The 20,397-nt window shown below is 42.4% G+C and overlaps 1 protein-coding gene across 5 annotated transcripts in view; it reads right to left on the bottom strand.

The window, feature by feature from the left end:
• nrxn1a (neurexin 1a) overlaps window positions 1–20,397 on the bottom strand; it is a 435,939-nt gene that overhangs the window by 281,277 nt on the left and 134,265 nt on the right. For all 5 annotated transcript variants that reach the window (XM_060940196.1, XM_060940197.1, XM_060940198.1 and 2 more), the window contains exon 5: window positions 776–1,220. In XM_060940196.1, coding sequence (XP_060796179.1) covers window positions 776–1,220 — 445 coding nt within the window. The remainder of the gene's footprint in view (window positions 1–775; window positions 1,221–20,397) is intronic.

The raw sequence follows: 20,397 nt of genomic DNA, 5'->3' as shown, positions 1-20,397 counted from the left end.
GGGATGAACTGTCTTTACTGGGCAGTGCCAATTGCTAACACTCTCCCTCCTGTGGGAACTCGACTTCTGGTTTCCATAGCAACTTGTGCAGAGAAAAGAGTGGAAGTGAGAAAGAGGAAAACGGGAAGGATGGAGGCTGTTCATGTTTAAATCCCAAACTGACGGAGCATCTTTGGGATTTCATGCCCATTCATATTTGAGGCAACACATTAAAGGCCAACAAGAATCCAACTAGAGCATCACTAAATATACACTTAAGGGTACAATAAATTATTTAGGGAAATGAGACAATTTAGGCGGCACGGTGGTGTAGTGGTTAGCGCTGTCGCCTCACAGCAAGAAGGTTCTGGGTTCGAGCCCCGTGGCCGGTGAGGGCCTTTCTGTGCAGAGTTTGCATGTTCTCCCCGTGTCTGTGTGGGTTTCCTCCGGGTGCTCTGGTTTCCCCCACAGTCCAAAGACATGCAGGTTAGGTTAACTGGTGACTCTAAATTGAGCGTAGGTGTGAATGTGAGTGTGAATGGTTGTCTGTGTCTATGTGTCGGCCCTGTGATGACCTGGCGACTTGTCCAGGGTGTACCCCGCCTTTCGCCCGTAGTCAGCTGGGATAGGCTCCAGCTTGCCTGCGACCCTGTAGAACAGGATAAAGCGGCTAGAGATAATGAGATGATATATATATATATATATATATATATATATTGTTATAATATAATTGTAACTTTACTAAATCATCACCACATATATTGGAAATAAGAATAAATAAATAAAACTAATTTACCTGATCTACCATCCCTCTGGAAGTCCACATGGTACCATTCTCCATCGTTGACCTTCTTGTTCATGGCCTGCGTCTTGGTTGTTCCTGAGCCCATGTCTAGTAGAAGGTAAAGATGGCCATCGAGCATCTCAATGGCAAAGAAGTCTACCTTCATAGTTTTAGGACCCTTGGAGTCTTTCTGATGCTGTTGTTTGGGCTTGCCATGGCTAAAGAGGAGCAGTCCATTGGGCTCGGTGGTGCGGAAATCAAAGGAGATGGAACCAGCTTTTTTTGCAGTCCACTTGCTGAGGGTGATGTAGGACTCGGGGGTCTCGAAGGTGACAGGGTCCAGCGTGGCCACGTTCTCACACTTGAATGCCACCATTCCACTCACCTTCATCTTGGGATCACCTTGTTTGGCCAGACGAGACAGTTCCAACCTCACGTCGTTGTTCTTATACACAACCTTTACATGCAAAATGAAGAGCAAAACAGAGGTACAAGAAAAGTGAGAAAAAATATGATTAGAACATAAAAGCCAAAGAACAGACTGATCCACTGTAAATATAGCTTGTTTTGTAATTCTCAATATTTTAACTCCTTAAAAACTTCAGCTTATTTTTCAGTTATTTATCTGAACAGCTTTGTAGTACCTACTGTGGATTATTCACCACATTGCAACTAAGAAAGGGATATATCTATGTGCAAAATAAAAGTGCGGGAGTTTCAGGGAATAATTAAGAAAATGTGTTTTGTGTCCTGTAGAAATGACAGAACCTATGCTGTTTATACAGCTCACGTGAAGTTTCTTTGGTTGAAGTTTAAAGAGATAGAAACCATACAGAAAAGGATACTGAATTGAAAGTATGGGTTGTGTGTCCATACCTAGTTGTAAATGTACCGAAATATGCAAGATTTAAATAATATTGCCTGGTGTTGAGTGGTATGAAAAAACACATGAATTTCACATGTGATCACATGTTACCACATGTGTAAAACATTCCCACATGTGATTCACATAAAATTGGGCCAAAACCACATGTTTCCCATGTGCAAATAACATGTTTCCCATGTGCAAAACACATTTTCCACATATTTCATATGTGAGAAATCACATGTGAAGTTTATGTGTTTTTCTGTAAGGGATATCAGATATATCCCATTCAGCTAGCATGATATTGAATGAGTTGAAGACGAGTAGCTGAATGGAATATAGGGGAGAGCGGGGTAAGATGAGCCAGGGGGTAAGATGAGCCACCCCCTATTTCTAAGAAACAGTAAACAAATGTGACCATGTGACCACATTCAAAGGGGGCCGGGACCATTTACTTACACTTGTGGAGAGGAGCACCACATGTCAAACTAAGTGAGGGACATATTTATAAAAATGTGTTTTTGTGCTTTCTAAGTCAATTCCATGTTTGTCCACAGTGAAGATGATTTAGAGAAGACAAAAGTAGAATAATATTTAGACACATTAGGGTTAAGTTAGTGGCTTTCTAAGCTATGATATGAATGCTAAAAATAATTTTGATTAGCCTAATCCCCTTTATTAGCATTTTTCTACAAAATGGTGGCCACGGGGTAAGATGAGCCATTAGATGTGGGGCAAGTTGAGACACTGGCTCAACTTACCCCATTGGTGGCTGAGCTTACCCAATATGGATGACACTTAAGTTTTCACATTTACTGGTCATATATGACAACAACATCACACATCACATTATCTCTAGCCGCTTTATCCTTCTACAGGGTCGCAGGCAAGCTGGAGCCTATCCCAGCTGACTACGGGCGAAAGGCGGGGTACACCCTGGACAAGTCGCCAGGTCATCACAGGACAACAACATATATATATATATATATATATATATATATATATATATATATATATATATGACATCAGATGAGGAAGACCAGTTGTTAGATGTGGGGGATTATGTTGTGGCAAAATTCACAGGGAAGAAGAAAGTGCATTTCTTCATTGGCCAGATAATCAAATTGGATGTCTTCGAAATAGAGGCAAGATTTCTCAAAAGAAGCCGGTCATGCCATGGCTCTGCAAGAAAGCCAACCTTTGTCTTCAAAGAGAAAGATGAGGCTGTCCTGTCAAGACAGGATATTGTTAGTTTTTGTTTTTTTTCTTTTTTATCAGACATCTAATTTTTGGGTTTGTCAAACCAGACAGGAAGGCCACGCCTTCAGAAACAGCAGCTGATAAAAGATGCGTCACCAATAACATCCGGTGACACTCTGAGGAAGACGGAAGTTGTACGTCGAAACATGTCAGGTAAACAAACCCAAAAATTAGATGTCTGATAAAAAAGAAAAAAAAAACAAAAACTAACTATATTTAATATAAGACATAATGAACGTAATCGAAAGGAGAAGACAGGATATTGTGAAAAAATTGCCCCGCCCCTTTACTGTTGGGGGGACAGCACGGAGGGAGAGGCAAATGGTGTTCCCTTGCCATTTGAACGCTTGGAACATTGAATAATGATGAAATGATTGAATGATTGATGGAATGATTGCTGCATGTTTTAGCAATGTTTTAACCTACTGAAAGAAATAAGATTTTTTTGGCACTGTTCTACTGTTTTAGTAATTTCTATAATATAGTATATCTCTCATTCCCTCTCTAACCATCCCTCTTTCTATCTATCTATGCATATCTCTCTCTCTCTATCCATCTATCTATCCCTCCCTATCCCATCTCGTTCTATCACCTCTCTCTTCATCTCCCCTTCTCTATGCAACGGCCCTATCCCCCACTTGATTGACTTGATTCACTGATTGCATTTCTAATAATAAAAGTTGTTTACTTTGTTAACCTAACATGTTTTGTGTTGGCTCAATTTACCCCACACAGTGGCTCATCTTACCCCGTGCATGGGGTAAGTTGAGCCACTTGACATTTTTTTTTCAAGAGGTAATATCACTCTAACCATAAGAGCTTATCAATTATTTTTTGCTCAGATAGTAACAGTACACTTTGAAATTTGGTATGGTGTGTAGACTGGAAGCAAAAATGGCTTTAACATGTAGTTATGATGAAAAATGTAAAAAGTGGCTCATCTTACCCCACTCTCCCCTATATGATATACCACGAAAAAAGCCATCATCATCATTATTATTATTATTATTATTATTATTATTATTATTATACATACACATTCCTTTCAGGTATTCAATACATCATTATCTTTTAAAATTCTCTCAAAATCTTCGGTATTTAACGAAGCAAACCTGGTGGCCATGTTTGTTTACAAATTGTCACAGTCACCCGCTAGCGCGGAAGTTTTACGTCTCCGACATGTAACCTTATGTTGTCTTGACAACCATGTAATATCATAAGCCATATTCAACATTCATTCTCCATTGGGTAGAGTGATGTAATACACAGACGATAAGCAATATGCTAACAATATCGCATGCTATCAAACCAAATGAAGGAAATCTGCTAGACGGGAATAGAACACGTTTTTATTCCATCGAAAAAGTGTCCTGTATAGATAATAATAAAAATTATAGGTTAAAAAATCCCTGAAAATCTGATCACTAAAAAAAATATATAAATTAAACTGTAAGGAGTACAGGGTGTTTAAAAAAATTTTGATATCATTTCACAATCTAGTAACTTTGCCAATTCTCATTCAATTGACCTCAAATTTTAACAGCATGTGTGGAAGCAGGTCAAAATGTCATGTTTAATGTTTTTTTGTTTTTATCTTTTTAGGTATAGAAATGAAAAGAAAAGAAAAGAAAAGAAAAGGAGTTTTGTGTGTTAGAGTACGCTCGAAGACAGTCGAACAGGACTGTACAGCGTGCACTTATGAGAGAATTCTCTAAAAATGTACCAACTGCAATGCTGATTTGGACACGGCACAAAAAGTTCAAAGAGGAAAGCTGTCTGTGTGTGTCTCTGTGTGTCTGTGTCTCAGGCGGCACGCATATTAAAAATTTGTGAAATCATTCATGGAATCCACATACCTTTGAATTTCTCATTCAAATTTTGAGGAATAAATCTTATATTGCTCAACATTAAAGGAGAACTGAAGGCAAATTTTTTATGATCAAAATTCTATTTATCTCATTTTAATAAATATAGGAATGCATGTTTGATAGCTATTTTGTCACTGCTATAGCAAGTTATGAGTGTTTGAAATATGCTCTGTAATATATCAGTCCATATGTCAAAGCAATGGCCGTAAACGAGATTCGTCGAGACCTGTGCGAGACATCGTAGGACGGAAGTAAAACGTACAGCGGAAATCAAAGTCACCAACATTTGCCAACGTTGTCAAAAGACGCGCGCGCCCTCTTTTGAATGCTGATGTAATCAAGCCGGAAGTTTTGTTTGTTTTGATAGCAATTAGGAAAGTTTGAAAAACGTAGGCAGTAATCATCATTTAAACTTGTTTTTGTGCAATATTTAGTTTGGAAAACAGTTTTCAAAACAGCGGCACTGACACCTGGCTGACACGTCACGTTTCGAAGTCTCGCACAAGTCTCGTGAAGATCGCGCGGATAAGCGACGCCTGCCGTGGACCAAACAAACTAAATTCAACACGGCTAAAAACTGAATAGGCCGATAAGTATCATATTTAATTGCAATTAGTTGCCAATACGAGTCACGATATAAGGTTAATAAAACCGAAAATGTAATTGAATAACACGTTAATTAAGAAATAAAGCAAGTTTAAAAATGACTTCAGTTCTCCTTAAGCCTGTTCAGTTTCATTTGCCTAGACTATGTAGTTTCTGGGATATTTACATCTCAAATAATATCAAATTTTTTGAAATACCCTGTAAAACATTTGGCCCAAGTACAAATTGCCTAAAATGCTACTTAAGCATTGTAATGAAGTTCAAATACAAAATTGTTATTCACTTGTGCACAGAGACTCCATTAATCTCTTGGCTAAATGCGTAAAAATTCTGTCGTGCTTGAAACTAGATACAGAAGATATCTTGAAAAATCAGCATGACAGTGCATTTTGTATCATATCTGTATTGATTGATGACACAGTGTGATGTGTGAGACCGTACTGAGCTAGTGTAATTTTGTGTAATATCCATTTTTTAAAAAGGCTCCAGCCGGCTGACTTTTTTTTTTTTTGTCTAACTGCTTTTTTCTTTTCTCCGCTTGGCTGAAATGCTGTGATTTTCGACCCAGCAAAATGTGTGAAGCGCTCAATATCCTCCCACTTTGGAGCCAAGAAAGAGATAACTGAATGTGGTTACAGTAAAGGGATGTTGATGATGCTTCAGAAATGTCAATCACACGGCCAGGTACTAAAGCCATTCCTGCAATTAATGAGCCGTGCATGTTTTTTTTTCCCGTCTTTTTCTCTGACCTGTCCACTTTGTGCACTTCATAAACTCAGAGAAAATTACAACCTATATCTAATAAAGCACTGTGTCCGTAGAAGGGAATTAATCAAGGGTTTGAGGCAAGGATAAGGACGGGACTCCCTGTGAATCTGTGTGAGAGTAACTGGACCATCAGCACGCTAGAGTATGTTGAGCAAACATTTTGAAAGTTGCCCAAGTACGATATATACCTCTAAATGTGGATACAATCAATTATAGAATAAATGACAGTACAAAACTTTGCTACATTCGCAAATGTGTACCTGTAACAAATGACAATGTCGTGTTCATGACCATCATAATGATAGTGATCTGGTGTGACTGAGTAGAAAAGAAGATGAGTTGAAGATCTTCTTGCTGTGGCTTATTGGTGGAGTATGGATGATTATCATGTTTGTGCTTACAGGTTGAAGACCTTGGGTAGCCCTTCTAATCTGGAGAAATGATATCATTACAGCATGGCCCAAGAAAAGGATTACATGTGACTGTTGCCCCTTTTCCACCAAAGAAGTTCCGGGGCTGGTTCGGGGCCAGTGCTTAGTTTGGAACCGGGTTTTCTGTTTCCACTGACAAAGAACTGGCTCTGGGGCCAGAAAAACCGGTTCCAGGCTAGCACCAGCTCTTTGCTGGGCCAGAGGAAAGAACCGCTTACATCAGCAGGGGGGCGGAGTTGTTAAGACCAACAACAATAGCAAGACCGTGAAAGGTCGCCATTTTTAAGCGACGAGAAGCAGCAGCTGTCCAAACACAAAGTCATCCATTATTGTTGTTGTTGCTGCTTCTTCTTCTCCGTGTTGTTGTTGCTTCGATATTCGCGCCAAGGTTTATGCAAACGCAGCGACGTAACTGACGTATACAGCGACGTAACTGACGTATACAGCAACGTAATGACGTGGCTCCCCTTAGTGCCCCGAGCTATGGAAAAGCAAACTGGTTCTCAGCTGGTTCGCAAGTTGAATGAGTTGTGAACCAGCACCAGCACTGGCCCCGAACCAGCCCTGGAACTGATTTGGTGGAAAAGGGGTATGTGAGGATACGTAAAGCTTCACTGATGGTACCAGTCCAGATATCTGCTGCATCACAAGCTGCACCTTCACACTCAGACAAACCCATTGATTTCTTCTGTTTTGCCTTGGAGATGAAGGCTTTAACTTCAAAGAGCCTTTGCTGAGCCTGAACCGTGTACCTCATTTGGTCAGGTGTGTCAATATGATGGCATGTGAGTTGTACCAAAAGCTACGTGTTTGATCATAGCAATGGCTCAATCAACAAATTCCCATCGCAACACTTTAATCAGCCTGCCTTCATTCTTTCTGTCTCGTCTGGCATTTCAACTCTGTTTACCTGTTTAGAAGTGATTACCACTATTATTTATCATGACAATACAATATATTAGCATTGTGAATACGTGGGATGATATCGATTCAACCAGCAAGTCATTAATCATTCAGTCTGTTCTCTGCTCTTCCATCACTGTTTGGTTTGGATCGGTCACCAAACAGGACAAGAACAGACTGCAACGGACAATAAGGTCTGCAGAGAAAATTATTGGTGTCAGCCTGCCCTCCATCCAAGACCTGTACCTGTCCAGAGTCAGGAAACGGGCAGGTAACATCTCTGCAGACCCATCACACCCTGGTCACAAATTGTTTAAACTTCTCCCCTCTGGGAGACGCTACAGAACACTGTACGCAAAAACAACCAGACACAAGAACAGTTTTTTCCCCTCAGGCTGTCTCTGTGATGAACAGCTAAAACCGGACTCAAATATCAGTAACATCAACTGTGAAATATCTGCACACTCATACCGTCATTCTGTGCACGCTGTATATTTATATTTACTAATTCATCCTTGCACTATGCTGTCGATACATATATTTACCCTTCTACATGTACATAGCTTTTTGTTTTTGTCTATGCTTTTTATCTGTTTGCACTAAGAGAGCTAAGTGAAACCGGAGTCAAATTCCTCGTGTGTGTTCACATACCTGGCAAATAAAGTTTTTTTGATACTTGATACTTTTGATGCTTTTTGATTAATACACTACTGTTCAAAAGTTTGGGGTCACTTTGAAATTTCCTTATTTTTGAAAGAAAAGCACTGTTCTTTTCAAAGAAGATCACTTTAAACTAATCAGAAATACACTCTATAGATAGTTTTCACATGACGTCACAGAGTCGGGGATTCCCTAGTGGCGGCCATCTTGCGGGTCAAGCTTACCGTACGGGTCACTGAGCACACATTGTAACGCATGAGTACAAAGTCTTCAAAAGAACCCAAGCAGGCTATTTAAAGGTAGCAATGGTGCACACCTGTTGTATTCACGGCTGTCGTAATAGGTCAGATGATGACGTCAAGCGGAGCTTTTATGGAATTCCCACTGTACGGGAGCACAAAGGCGAGCAAACAAAGAAACTCAGCATACAAAGGAGAAATCTATGGCTTGCGAGAATCAACCGCAAGGATTATCAGCCTTCCAAACACAGCAAAGTCTGCTCCGATCATTTTATAAGTGGTAAGTTGTTTAAATAAACAATCAATTGTGTTTGTTTTTGGAAACCAAAACATTGTGTAAACAATCTCTGGAGAATGCCTAACTGGAACTGACATGGTACTGTAATACCACTAATGGATGTAAAATTTGTCTTAAATCAACTCGATATTATACACACACATATATTTATATGCAGTGTTGAGAGCTCTAAAATTCCAATGTTTACATACCTTGGCTGTAATTACCGTAGGACACGACTGTCACTTGTTTTTATATGGTGGACTTCACGGACCCAGCCACAGACAAAATAATTGTATGACTCCAGCGACTTGTATGCTTTGAGGTCGTCAAGTGTGTAGGTACTTTTACTATTCACGAAATAGTTCACAATATCAGGGTACGATATGGATGGCAGCCCTGCATAGTCACTTGAAAATGCATCTTTGTCCACTTCGTAGGGGTCAATTCCCCCAATCAAGGCCAGTTTGGCTGCATACCGTTGTCGTGAGATGTCATCCAATGTATCCATATACTTCCGTTTGCTTGATTTTGCCGACATTGATCTTTATTTTAGAAAACTGACTATATAACTTTATAAATTCGTCCGAGATAACGTAGCCGGTAATAGCGATGGTCGGTTTTGTTAGCCCCACAAAATGGCGGCTGGAGGGCGTTCCCCGGAATGCCGTGACGTCAGTGAAAATTATCTATACATTGCTAATGTGGTAAATGACTATTCTAGCTGCAAATGTCTGGTTTTTGGTGCAATAGCTCCATAGGTGTATAGAGGCCCATTTCCAGCAACTATCACTCCAGTGTTCTAATGGTACAATGTGTTTGCTCATTGCCTCAGAAGGCTAATGGATGATTAGAAAACCCTTGTACAATCATGTTAGCACAGGTGAAAACAGTTTAGCTCTTTAGAGAAGCTATAAAACTGACCTTCCTTTGAGCAGATTGAGTTTCTGGAGCATCACATTTGTGGGGTCGATTAAATGCTCAAAATGGCCAGAAAAAATGTCTTGACTATATTTTCTATTCATTTTACAACTTATGGTGGTAAATAAAAGTGTGACTTTTCATGGAAAACACAAAATTGTCTGGGTGACCCCAAACTTTTGAATGGTAGTGTATGTTAATTTCAGAAAAAAGCATCACAATTCATTGTTGCACTTACTTGCATTGCTACTGTCATGTCTGCATGATGTTTCATTTTATATTCGTGTACAGTATTTTCCATTGTTATGATATCCATCCGGGCGGCACGGTGGTGTAGTGGTTAGCGCTGTCGCCTCACAGCAAGAAGGTCCTGGGTTCGAGCCCCGGGGCCGGCGAGGGCCTTTCTGTGTGGAGTTTGCATGTTCTCCCCGTGTCCGCGTGGGTTTCCTCCGGGTGCTCCGGTTTCCCCCACAGTCCAAAGACATGCAGGTTAGGTTAACTGGTGACTCTAAATTGACCGTAGGTGTGAATGTGAGTGTGAATGGTTGTCTGTGTCTATGTGTCAGCCCTGTGATGACCTGGCGACTTGTCCAGGGTGTACCCCGCCTTTCGCCCGTAGTCAGCTGGGATAGGCTCCAGCTTGCCTGCGACCCTGTAGAAGGATAAAGCGGCTAGAGATAATGAGATGAGAATGAGATGATATCCATCCATCCATCCATAACCGCTTATCCTGTGCAGGGTCACAAGCAAGCTGGAGCCTATCCCAGCTGACTATGGGTGAGAGGCAGGGTACACCCTGGACAAGTCGCCAGGTTATCACAGGGCTGACACATATGGCCCTTTTCCACTACCCTTTTTCAGCTCACTTCAGCTTACTTCAGCTCACTTCAGCCCGACACGGCTCGCATTTCGACTACCAAAAAACAGCACGACTCGGCTCGCTTCAGCCCTACTTAGCCCCTAAAACTCGCACGGTTTTGGAGTGGGGCTGAAGCGAGCCAAAGCGAGCCGAGTGAGGCTGGGGCGTGAGCAGACACTCCCCTGTGCACTGATTGGTGAGAAGGAGTGTCCTCACACGCCCACACACGCCCCGCGAGCATGCTGGGATCTGTAAACACCGCAAACCCGGAAGAAGAATAATTACGAATTACGAGAATTTCTGAAGCCTTATGTGCCTCGCCTCATCTATACGCTCTTGCCAGTATCTGTTGGCGTTGTCGGTGACAACAAGCCACAGCACCAAGACCAGCAACACTAACGACTCCATGTCCTCCATGTTTATTGTTTACTATCCGGGTCGTGAGACTACCGCTTAAAAGCTCACTGATGTCACTGTTTGCGCTGCTTAACGACATCACGTGACGGCCACCCACTTTCGCTAACTCCACCCAATGTGTCCACCCACTTCCAGCCAGCACGGTTCAGCGCGGTTGTAGTCGAAATGCAACTCCAATAGCCCCGCTCAGCTCGACTCAGCACGGCACGGCTTAGCCCAACTCAGCTGCGTTTGTAGTGGAAAAGCAGCAATAGAGACAAACAACCATTCACACTCAGTCAATTTAGAGCCACCAATTAGCCTAACCTGCATGTCTTTGGGGGAAACCGGAGCACCTGGAGGAAACCCACACAGAGAGAATGTGTAAACTCCACACAGAAAGGCCCTCGCCAGCCACTGGGCTCGAACCCAGAACCTTCTTGCTGTGAGATGACAGTGCTAACCACTACACCACCGTGCCGCCCCCTTCTTGATGCTAGCTATATTAACGTCAGTTTCAATTCATTTGATTCAACTGGATTAAGTTCACAAAGAAAGCTTACTCCTTATGAAAACTTCAGACAATGGCTCAAAACAACCAAAATGGCTGAGACCATGGGTGGTTTATTTATTTATTTTTTTCTTTTTCAGTCTGTGAGGCAGAAGACAATAGGAGGCAATCTATCCAACAAACAAGGGGCAATGTAGAACACAACTAATAATGGATAGATAGAAGTTTTGTTGCTGTCATTTGAAACAAAACTGTGAATCACTTTTGAGACAGGAATGGTGCAGTTTTCAGTGGCACCTCATTAAAGCTGATATAGAAAAAAAAATCCTGACAGTGTTGGGCAAGCTTAAACTAGCTATACTGAAAGACAGGCTACTCTGCAAAAATAGGACACTCTGAAAACACAGACCTCCGCAAAGGCCAAATGCCATATCTTGCAACATTAGTGAAAGTGAAACTAAATTCATGGACCCGTCCTTTTGACCAGGATCTGCTCCAAAATTTACTGCGTTATCCCTTGGCCTAGGCGGCACGGTGGTGTAGTGGTTAGCGCTGTCGCCTCACAGCAAGAAGGTCCGGATTCGAGCCCCGTGGCCGGCGAGGGCCTTTCTGTGCGGAGTTTGCATGTTCTCCCCGTGTCCGTGTGGGTTTCCTCTGGGTGCTCCGGTTTCCCCCACAGTCCAAAGACATGCAGGTTAGGTTAACTGGTGACTCTAAATTGACCATAGGTGTGAGTGTGAATGGTTGTCTGTGTCTATGTGTCAGCCCTGTGATGACCTGGCGACTTGTCCAGGGTGTACCCCGCCTTTCGCCTGTAGTCAGCTGGGATAGGCTCCAGCTTGCCTGCAACCCTGTAGAACAGGATAAAGCGGCTAGAGATAATGAGATGAGATCCCTTGGCTTATGCCACAGCCTCTACCAAGTTTCACAGAAATCGGCTTGGTAGGTTTTATGGAATCTTGCTTAAAGGCAGACAAACAAACAGATAAAGTCATGCAGAGCACGATACTTCTTTTGAAAATCGCAAAGAAACGGAAGTTATGGCCGATTAGGTGTTTTTACAAGATTCAACCTTGGCAACCTTGACCTTTGACCTTGACCCACCAAAAACTAATGATGTCTTTGTATGACCCTAGTGAGTTGTCCTATGCATTTTGGTGGAGATTGGTCAAGAAATGACGACGCTAGAGCACCAACAAACAAACAAATGGAAAAATGGACAGATCAACATCTCATCTCATTATCTCTAACCGCTTTATCCTGTTCTACAGGGTCGCAGGCAAGCTGGAGCCTATCCCAGCTGACTACGGGCGAAAGGCGGGGTACACCCTGGACAAGTCGCCAGGTCATCACAGGGCTGACACATAGACACAGACAACCATTCACACTCACACTTACGGTCAATTTAGAGCCACCAGTTAACCTAACCTGCATGTCTTTGGACTGTGGGGGAAACCGGAGCACCCGGAGGAAACCCACGCGGACACGGGGAGAACATGCAAACCCCACACAGAAAGGCCCTCGCCGGCCCCGGTGCTCGAACCCAGGACCTTCTTGCTGTGAGGCGACAGCGCTAACCACTACACCACCGTGCCGCCCGACAGATCAACATACTTGCAAAAATCTCAGATTTTCGCAAGTAACAAACAAACCACACCGAAAACAAAACCTCCTTGGTGGAGGTAATTATGGATCTCCCAGTTACATACGTACAGCTGCCACATCATGCCTACCAGGAAGGGATACAAGCCTATAAGGATTTGATCAGAAGACAAAATTTCTTTATGTTTTACAAAACACGTTTAACTATAGAAAGCAGTAATCTTTCTCTTTAAAGAAAAAAATTAAAAGCACTGTGCTCCGAACTAGGGTGGAACAGAATGACTGTGTCTGAGTTTTATTCTTAAGTCTGTGAAAAACACAATTAACTCAGAGAGTGCATGGCACATCATCAAATCATAAAACAATAAGAATAAGACAAAATCTGGCATGTGTTATAGTGGTTTGTATGACATGTAAAGTGTTTAGGCATGATGTGGAGCAGAGTGTCTTAAATCCCCTTCTTCTTCTTCGTCCCATAGCCAGCAAGGGCCATAGGGGCACCACTGATGACATTTTAACAGGCCATCATTGGTGTGTTTAGGGCATTTTAAACTTGGTGAAGCCCATCCTTCTCCAAGCTTGATCAATGGACAATTTAGAGCCACCAATTAGCCTAACCTGCATGTCTTTGGACTGTAGGGGAAACCGGAGCACGTGGAGGAAACCCACGCAGATATGGGGAGAACATGCAAACTCCACATAGAAAGGCCCTCATTCGCCACTGGGCTTGAACCCAGAACCTTCTTGTTGTGAGGCGACAGTGCTGACCCCATGAAAAAAAAAATCACTGTAATGTATTGCTTTTATAAAATGGCGACCAAAGCAATATGATAAAATCCAGTGTTCATAATGCAGTATTAGAAATAAACTATTCTGCCACCATGCACTCTGGTATGTTAAAAGGAAGCTTTAGTTTCTAAGCAACATAATGGAAAAATATTACAGTATTTTGGACAGGACAGTGGCAAGACAATAGATTTATTGGTTTAAACATGCCTAGAACATTAATTACTGTGATGAGGTCACAGGTGTATTGAGGATTTTGTCCAACGCAGCTCAGCTGATCGAATTTTAGAAGCTGAAAGGTTGTAGTTCTCTGTGACTGGCACACCGGATGACCACAAGCCAGCCTAGTGGTTAACGAGCGGGAGATTGTGAGTTCTATTCGTGATCAGGTCATACCAAAGACCATCATAAAAATGGTACTTTCTGGCAAGGTACACAGCAATCCTTGACTTGCAAGTGACGTCAAAGCAAAATAGAAACCCAGAAGTCGGCCATGTTGGTGGATATACCGGTACAAATGCGAGGTCAAGCAATATTCCATACAAAACATACTCACGCGTGCACAACTCTCTTTGTTTTTCCACTGCTTTAAGCGTTCTTTTAGCTCTGCCATATCTTTGTGCTGGTGGCACGGTGGTGTAATGGTTAGCACTGTCGCCTCACAGCAAGAAGGTCCGGGTTCGAGCCCCGTGGCCGGCGAGGGCCTTTCTGTGTGGAGATTGCATGTTCTCCCCGTGTCCGCGTGGGTTTCCTCCGGGTGCTCCGGTTTCCCCCACAGTCCAAAGACATGCAGGTTAGGTTAACCGGTGACTCTAAATTGACCGTAGGTGTGAATGTGAGTGTGAATGGTTGTCTGTGTCTATGTGTCAGCCCTGTGATGACCTGGCGACCTGTCCAGGGTGTACCCCGCCTTTCGCCCGTAGTCAGCTGGGATAGGCTCCAGCTTGCCTGCGACCCTGTAGAACAGGATAAAGCGGCTACCGATAATGAGATGAGATGAGATATCTTTGTGCTGTATATGGTTGTGGTCACAACAGTACTTGTGACCGTGGCACGTTCCGATTTTTTTAGAATTCTGTCCGTGATTCGGAACGAGGGCAAGGAAACTCTGAGGCTTACGGAGAGGAGACGAGCACAGCTGAACAACATCGGCAGGGCTGATCTAACAGAGGCTAAAACCAAAACAGCTCGTGTTTGCAGTAATCATTTTATCTCCGGTGAGATTCAAAAGTTCTCCCAATAACAATAAAAGTTCTCCCGAACGACACCAAAGAGCTCAAAGGAGGAAGAAGACAGCTGAATTTGTGGAAGCTGCATGTAGTAGCTCGCCCGTGGAGCTCCAAGACATCCAAGACACCACAGTTGAAGCTGAGAAACTAATACCAAGTTGGCTAATTTTGACTGAAACAAAGTAATATTATTTCAAAACTTCCATAAATTTAAGCTTTCCAAACTGATCTAGGTTCATGATGATCGGTAGAAGCGTCTTATCCTCAGAAAAATCTAACTTTTTAAAAAATAATATGGCTCAAAACCCACACATATCTATTTCCTCTTTGTATTGAATCTTCGCTCGACCGTTCAAATCGTGGTAATACTGAGAAAATTCAGCATTGTTTACAGACACGCTTTCAGCGGCTGCCATCCTGGTTGCTTTGTATATCCGCCATCATGGTGGATGCTCATGACGTAGCACATTTTGATCACGTGGTTGCAAAACATCTATGCAGATGCGAGTAGGGAGTCTAAAATTTGCGATTACCAGAGAACCAGGCCCCCACTGTAATCCTAGCTATATAATAGGCAAAAAGCTGAGGGCTGCTGAAACGGAGATAGGCGCCACACCCATGGTGCCTCAAAGAGCTAGGTAGTGGGACAGGAGACTGCCTGGGAAGACCAGATCCTGGCATGGGAGGGATGAACGTCCGAATGGGACCCAGAATTTGACAATATTTTGTGCAGTCTCTCTACTGGCTCAATTTTCACATCCGCATTTCTTTCTAATGAAAAAGACGATGATCACAGAGCATCCCACAGAGGGAGCTTTTTCACTAATGCCGTATAAAGCTTATTTAGCCTATTAGTCAAACCTTTAGCTTCCCCTTAGTTTGAAAAGTTATTTATCTTGTTTGTCACGCTCGTGTTTATTTTGTTTATTATTACTGCTGCTGTTGACGATCTGTGACCTATTTTCAAATTAGCAGTCTTCAGATGTGAAGCAACCTCATCAGCAACATTAATTAGTGAGTGCATTTCAGCTGTGCTGGGTGTGTTGGAGGCAGTTTATGGGCCCTGCACGGGAAAAGCAGCACACACTGATAAATAATTCTCTCAGTTGTTGATGTATAAGGCTCGGTGTTTTACAGGGCAGAAGAGTCATGTGGTCGTAATGTGTAATGGGAGAACACTAACAAGAAGTACAATGCTCATATCAGCCACTACATGTATAAAGAAGTTGTGTGTGTTTAAAAATAAATAAATAAAAATGCACGTTTACCTGAATGTACACAAAACGTTCGTGCAAATTTATACAGATATGCAGTACGGTCTGTCTGAGGAACAAACACTACAGAACGTGTATTTTTAAAACCTATATATGGAAATGAGATCAGCTCTGAGTGGCGTGAAAGCCAGAGCTGGAAATGTGGACATGTTTTAAGTTCATATATCAGGGGTATTCAATTAAAAGTCACTGAGGTCCAGTTATTAAATTTTGTCCAAGCGGAAGGTCCGAACCGAAGTCCAGCTTGTGTCTTATAGCCTTCCCCTATGTCCACATTTTCATATGGTTTCAACAATATTTATTGTTTATTTCCAATGCAGGAAATGAACTGAGTGCACAACTATCTCTTTTACCGTAAATAAAAGTAGTCCCAGGAAAATAAATTCAAGGCCTTTATTTCAGATTAAAGAAAACAGAAACCTCATCTAATTCATCTCATTATCTCTAGCCGCTTTATCCTGTTCTACAGGGTCACAGGCAAGCTGGAGCCTATCCCAGCTGACTACGGGCGAAAGGCGGGGTACACCCTGGACAAGTCGCCAGGTCATCACAGGGCTGACGCATAGACACAGACAACCATTCACACTCACATTCACACCTACGCTCAATTTAGAGTCACCAGTTAACCTAACCTGCATGTCTTTGGACTGTGGGGGAAACCGGAGCACCCGGAGGAAACCCACACGGACACGGGGAGAACATGCAAACTCCGCACAGAAAGGCCCTCGCCGGCCATGGGGCTCGAACCCGGACCTTCTTGCTGTGAGGCGACAGCGCTAACCACTACACCACCGTGCCGCCCAACAGAAACCTCAGAATAAAATAAATAAAAAAGTGCAAACAGAGTGGAATAACTCCTTTTTCTCTTAAATTAAAGAGGTCCCAACCTGAAGAATTGAAGGCCTACACTTCAAGTAAAAAAGTCAACTCAGAAAACATTAACTAAAAAGTGCAAACAGAGTGTTGACTTAACATTTTCTCTTATTTGTTCTTAAAATAAGGAGGTCCCAGCCTAAAAAACTGAGGGCCTACTTTTCAAGAAAAAAAAGTCCACATCTTCAGAAAACAAGTGGCTTTTTGGGGGGGAAATGCAAACAGAACATTTTTCTTTGAACTTTTCTCTTTTAATTCTTCTTTTAGTCTTCTTAATGAGAAAAACGGGCATGTGCCTGACCTGCCAGTAATTTAAATCTTGGTTGGAGTGCCATTCTCATGCAGATATGTACCGGTAGGTGTTCATTGTTGAGCCTAGAACGGTACTTGGTTTTGACAATGTTCATAGTGGAAAAAGCTGACTCACAGCTGTAAGTCGATCCAAACATAGTCAAGGTGGACAGTGCTACTTTGATTAGACCAGGGAACACACTCCAATGTGTTTATGTTGCCCCAAAATCCACGCTACTTTTAAGGAACATTCGTTTGCACGTTGCTGAGCTGTAAATGTATGTGTGATGAGTCGGGTAGACCTGTCATACTGTGCTTGCAGTTGGGTTATTTTGCGTGCCCTCAGCTCGGACTTCAGGGGATAACTTTGCTCAAAAGAGCTGTGCTTCGTTTCGTAGTGGCGCTTCACGTTGCCGGTTTTAATTAATGCCACGTTTTCGGAGCATATGAGGCACACTGGTTTTGAACTGCTCGCCGGAAGAATGAACATATATTTCTCCGTCCATTCATCTTTAAAACAATGATTTTCCTTGTCTACTTTCCGCCGCCTTTTGGGGCAAGCCATGTTGTCTCGGTCGGTTGTCTCTGAACTTAACTCTCTTCCTCTCTGCTTGTTGCTCTGCTGTGGTGCGCTGGGTAAACTAACGATTTTATTGGTTCAACTGAGTGAAGCTATTGTCGTATTAACTGGAGTATCAGCGCCCGCTGTCAATAGCCACGACCATCCAAAATAATGCTTCGTGAAAATTACTTAATCTCGTGACTTTACCATTGGTCACGGGTCCAGACAGAACCATCACTGGGTCCGGATCCGGACCGAGGTCCGTCATTTGGTGATGCCTGCCATATATGGAAGTATGGCGTACTAGGAATAGCAATTTGTCTCATCTCATCATCTCTAGCCGCTTTATCCTGTTCTACAGGGTCGCAGGCAAGCTGGAGCCTATCCCAGCTGACTACGGGCGAAAGGCGGGGTACACCCTGGACAAGTCGCCAGGTCATCACAGGGCTGACACATAGACACAGACAACCATTCACACTCACATTCACACCTACGGTCAATTTAGAGTCACCAGTTAACCTAACCTGCATGTCTTTGGACTGTGGGGAAAACCGGAGCACCCGGAGGAAACCCACGCGGACACGGGGAGAACATGCAAACTCTGCACAGAAAGGCCCTCGCCGGCCACGAGGCTCGAACCCAGGACCTTCTTGCTGTGAGGCGACAGCGCTAACCACTACACCACCGTGCCGCCCCCTTCTTGACGCTAGCAAACAAAATAGATTTTCTAAGATTTCACTCATATAAGATATATTCATAAATGTTTATAATACAGGGTGTTTCAAAAAATGTGATATTAGTTGAGCTGTAAATATCCCAGAAACCACATAGTCTAGGCAAATGAAACTGAACAGGCTTCATGTTGAGCAATATAAGATTTACTCCTCAAAATTTGAATGAGAAATTCAAAAGGTATGTGGATTCCATGAACGATTTCACAAATTTTCAATACACGTGCCGCCTGAGACACAGCACACAGACAGCCTTCCTCTTTGAACTTTTTGTGCCGTGTCCAAATCTGCATTACAGTTGGTACATTTTTAGAGAATTCTCTCATAAATTCGCTCTGTACAGTCTTGTTCGACTGTGTTCGAGCGTACTCTAACACACAAAACGCCTTTTCTTTTCCAGTGAATGGAAAAGAAAAAAAAGATATACCTATACCTAAAAAGATAAAAACAAAAAATATTAAACATAAAATTTTGTCCTGTTTCCAGACATGCTGTTAAAATTTGAGGTCAATTGAACGAGAATTGGCAACATTATTAGATTGTGAAATTATATCATTTTTTAAAAACGCCCTGTATTTATTACTATGGCTAGCTACCTTGCAAACCTGATAGATTTTCTGAAAGGACAATCTTCTTTGAACAAATGAATTAAATGTTCATTATTATACATACAGGACACTTTTTCAATAGAATAAAAACATGTATTCTATTCCCTTCTAGTGGGTTTCAGGCATTTGATTTCGGGAAGCCATGGCCTAATGGTTAGAGAAGCAGATTTGGGACCGAAAGGTTGCTGGTTCAGTTCCCAGGAATGGCTGAAATGCCCTTGAGCAAGGCACCTGACCTCCAACTGCTCCCCAGACTGCTGTGGTTGTACTGTACGTTGTTCTGGGTAAGAGTGTCTGCTAAATGCCTGTAATAATGGTTTGATTGCATGCAACATTATTAGCTTATCCTATGTGCATTATGTCACTCTATGCAATAGAGAATGAGCATTGAATATGGTTTACGGTACAATATTGCATGGTTGTCAAGATAACATGACATCACACGTCGGAGACATGCTAGCGAGCAACTGTGACAATTTGTAAACAAACATGGCCGCCAGGTGTACTTCATTAAATATGGAAGCTTTTGAGAGAATTTTGAAAGAGTTGAACACCCGAAAGGAATGTGTATGTGTAATAATAATAATGGCTGGATTTTTTCATGGTATATCATGTATATTCCATTCAGCTACTTGTCTTCGACTCGTTCAACATCATGCTGAATGGAATATATCTGATATACCACTCAACACCAGCCAATATTATTTAATCATATTCATAGCTCATTGCTGTACATTGAGTGCTGTTTCTCTATAACTACTATGCCAAGCGGCTGCAGAAGTGTCTGCCTCATCTTCCCCTACATGCTCTGTAAGGAAAGTGAAACATGTCCTAATAAGTTTAAATGGCATTATTCTGCACTTCTCTTGCTAGCCAGCGTAGTAATTTGAGACAACCCGGCAGGTTTCTGAAGCACTTTCTTAGGTCAAATTCAGAAATGTTCATTATCATGTATCCTAATGCTAGCCAGTTAGCTAACATGAGCTCACTTAACCGGATATCCAAGAGGCTGGTGCTGAGTCGGAAATGTTTTAAATGGCTAGCCCTTGAGTTTAATATACTGTAATTCTGTCCCACTCAAAGACGCTCCCATCAGTCTGCAGACAGAATCTCT

This window comes from Neoarius graeffei, chromosome 14 (assembly GCF_027579695.1).
Source record: "Neoarius graeffei isolate fNeoGra1 chromosome 14, fNeoGra1.pri, whole genome shotgun sequence".
NCBI lineage: Eukaryota > Metazoa > Chordata > Actinopteri > Siluriformes > Ariidae > Neoarius > Neoarius graeffei.
The sequence above is the reverse complement of the archived record's forward strand: the minus strand, read 5'-3'. Positions and strand labels throughout refer to the sequence as shown.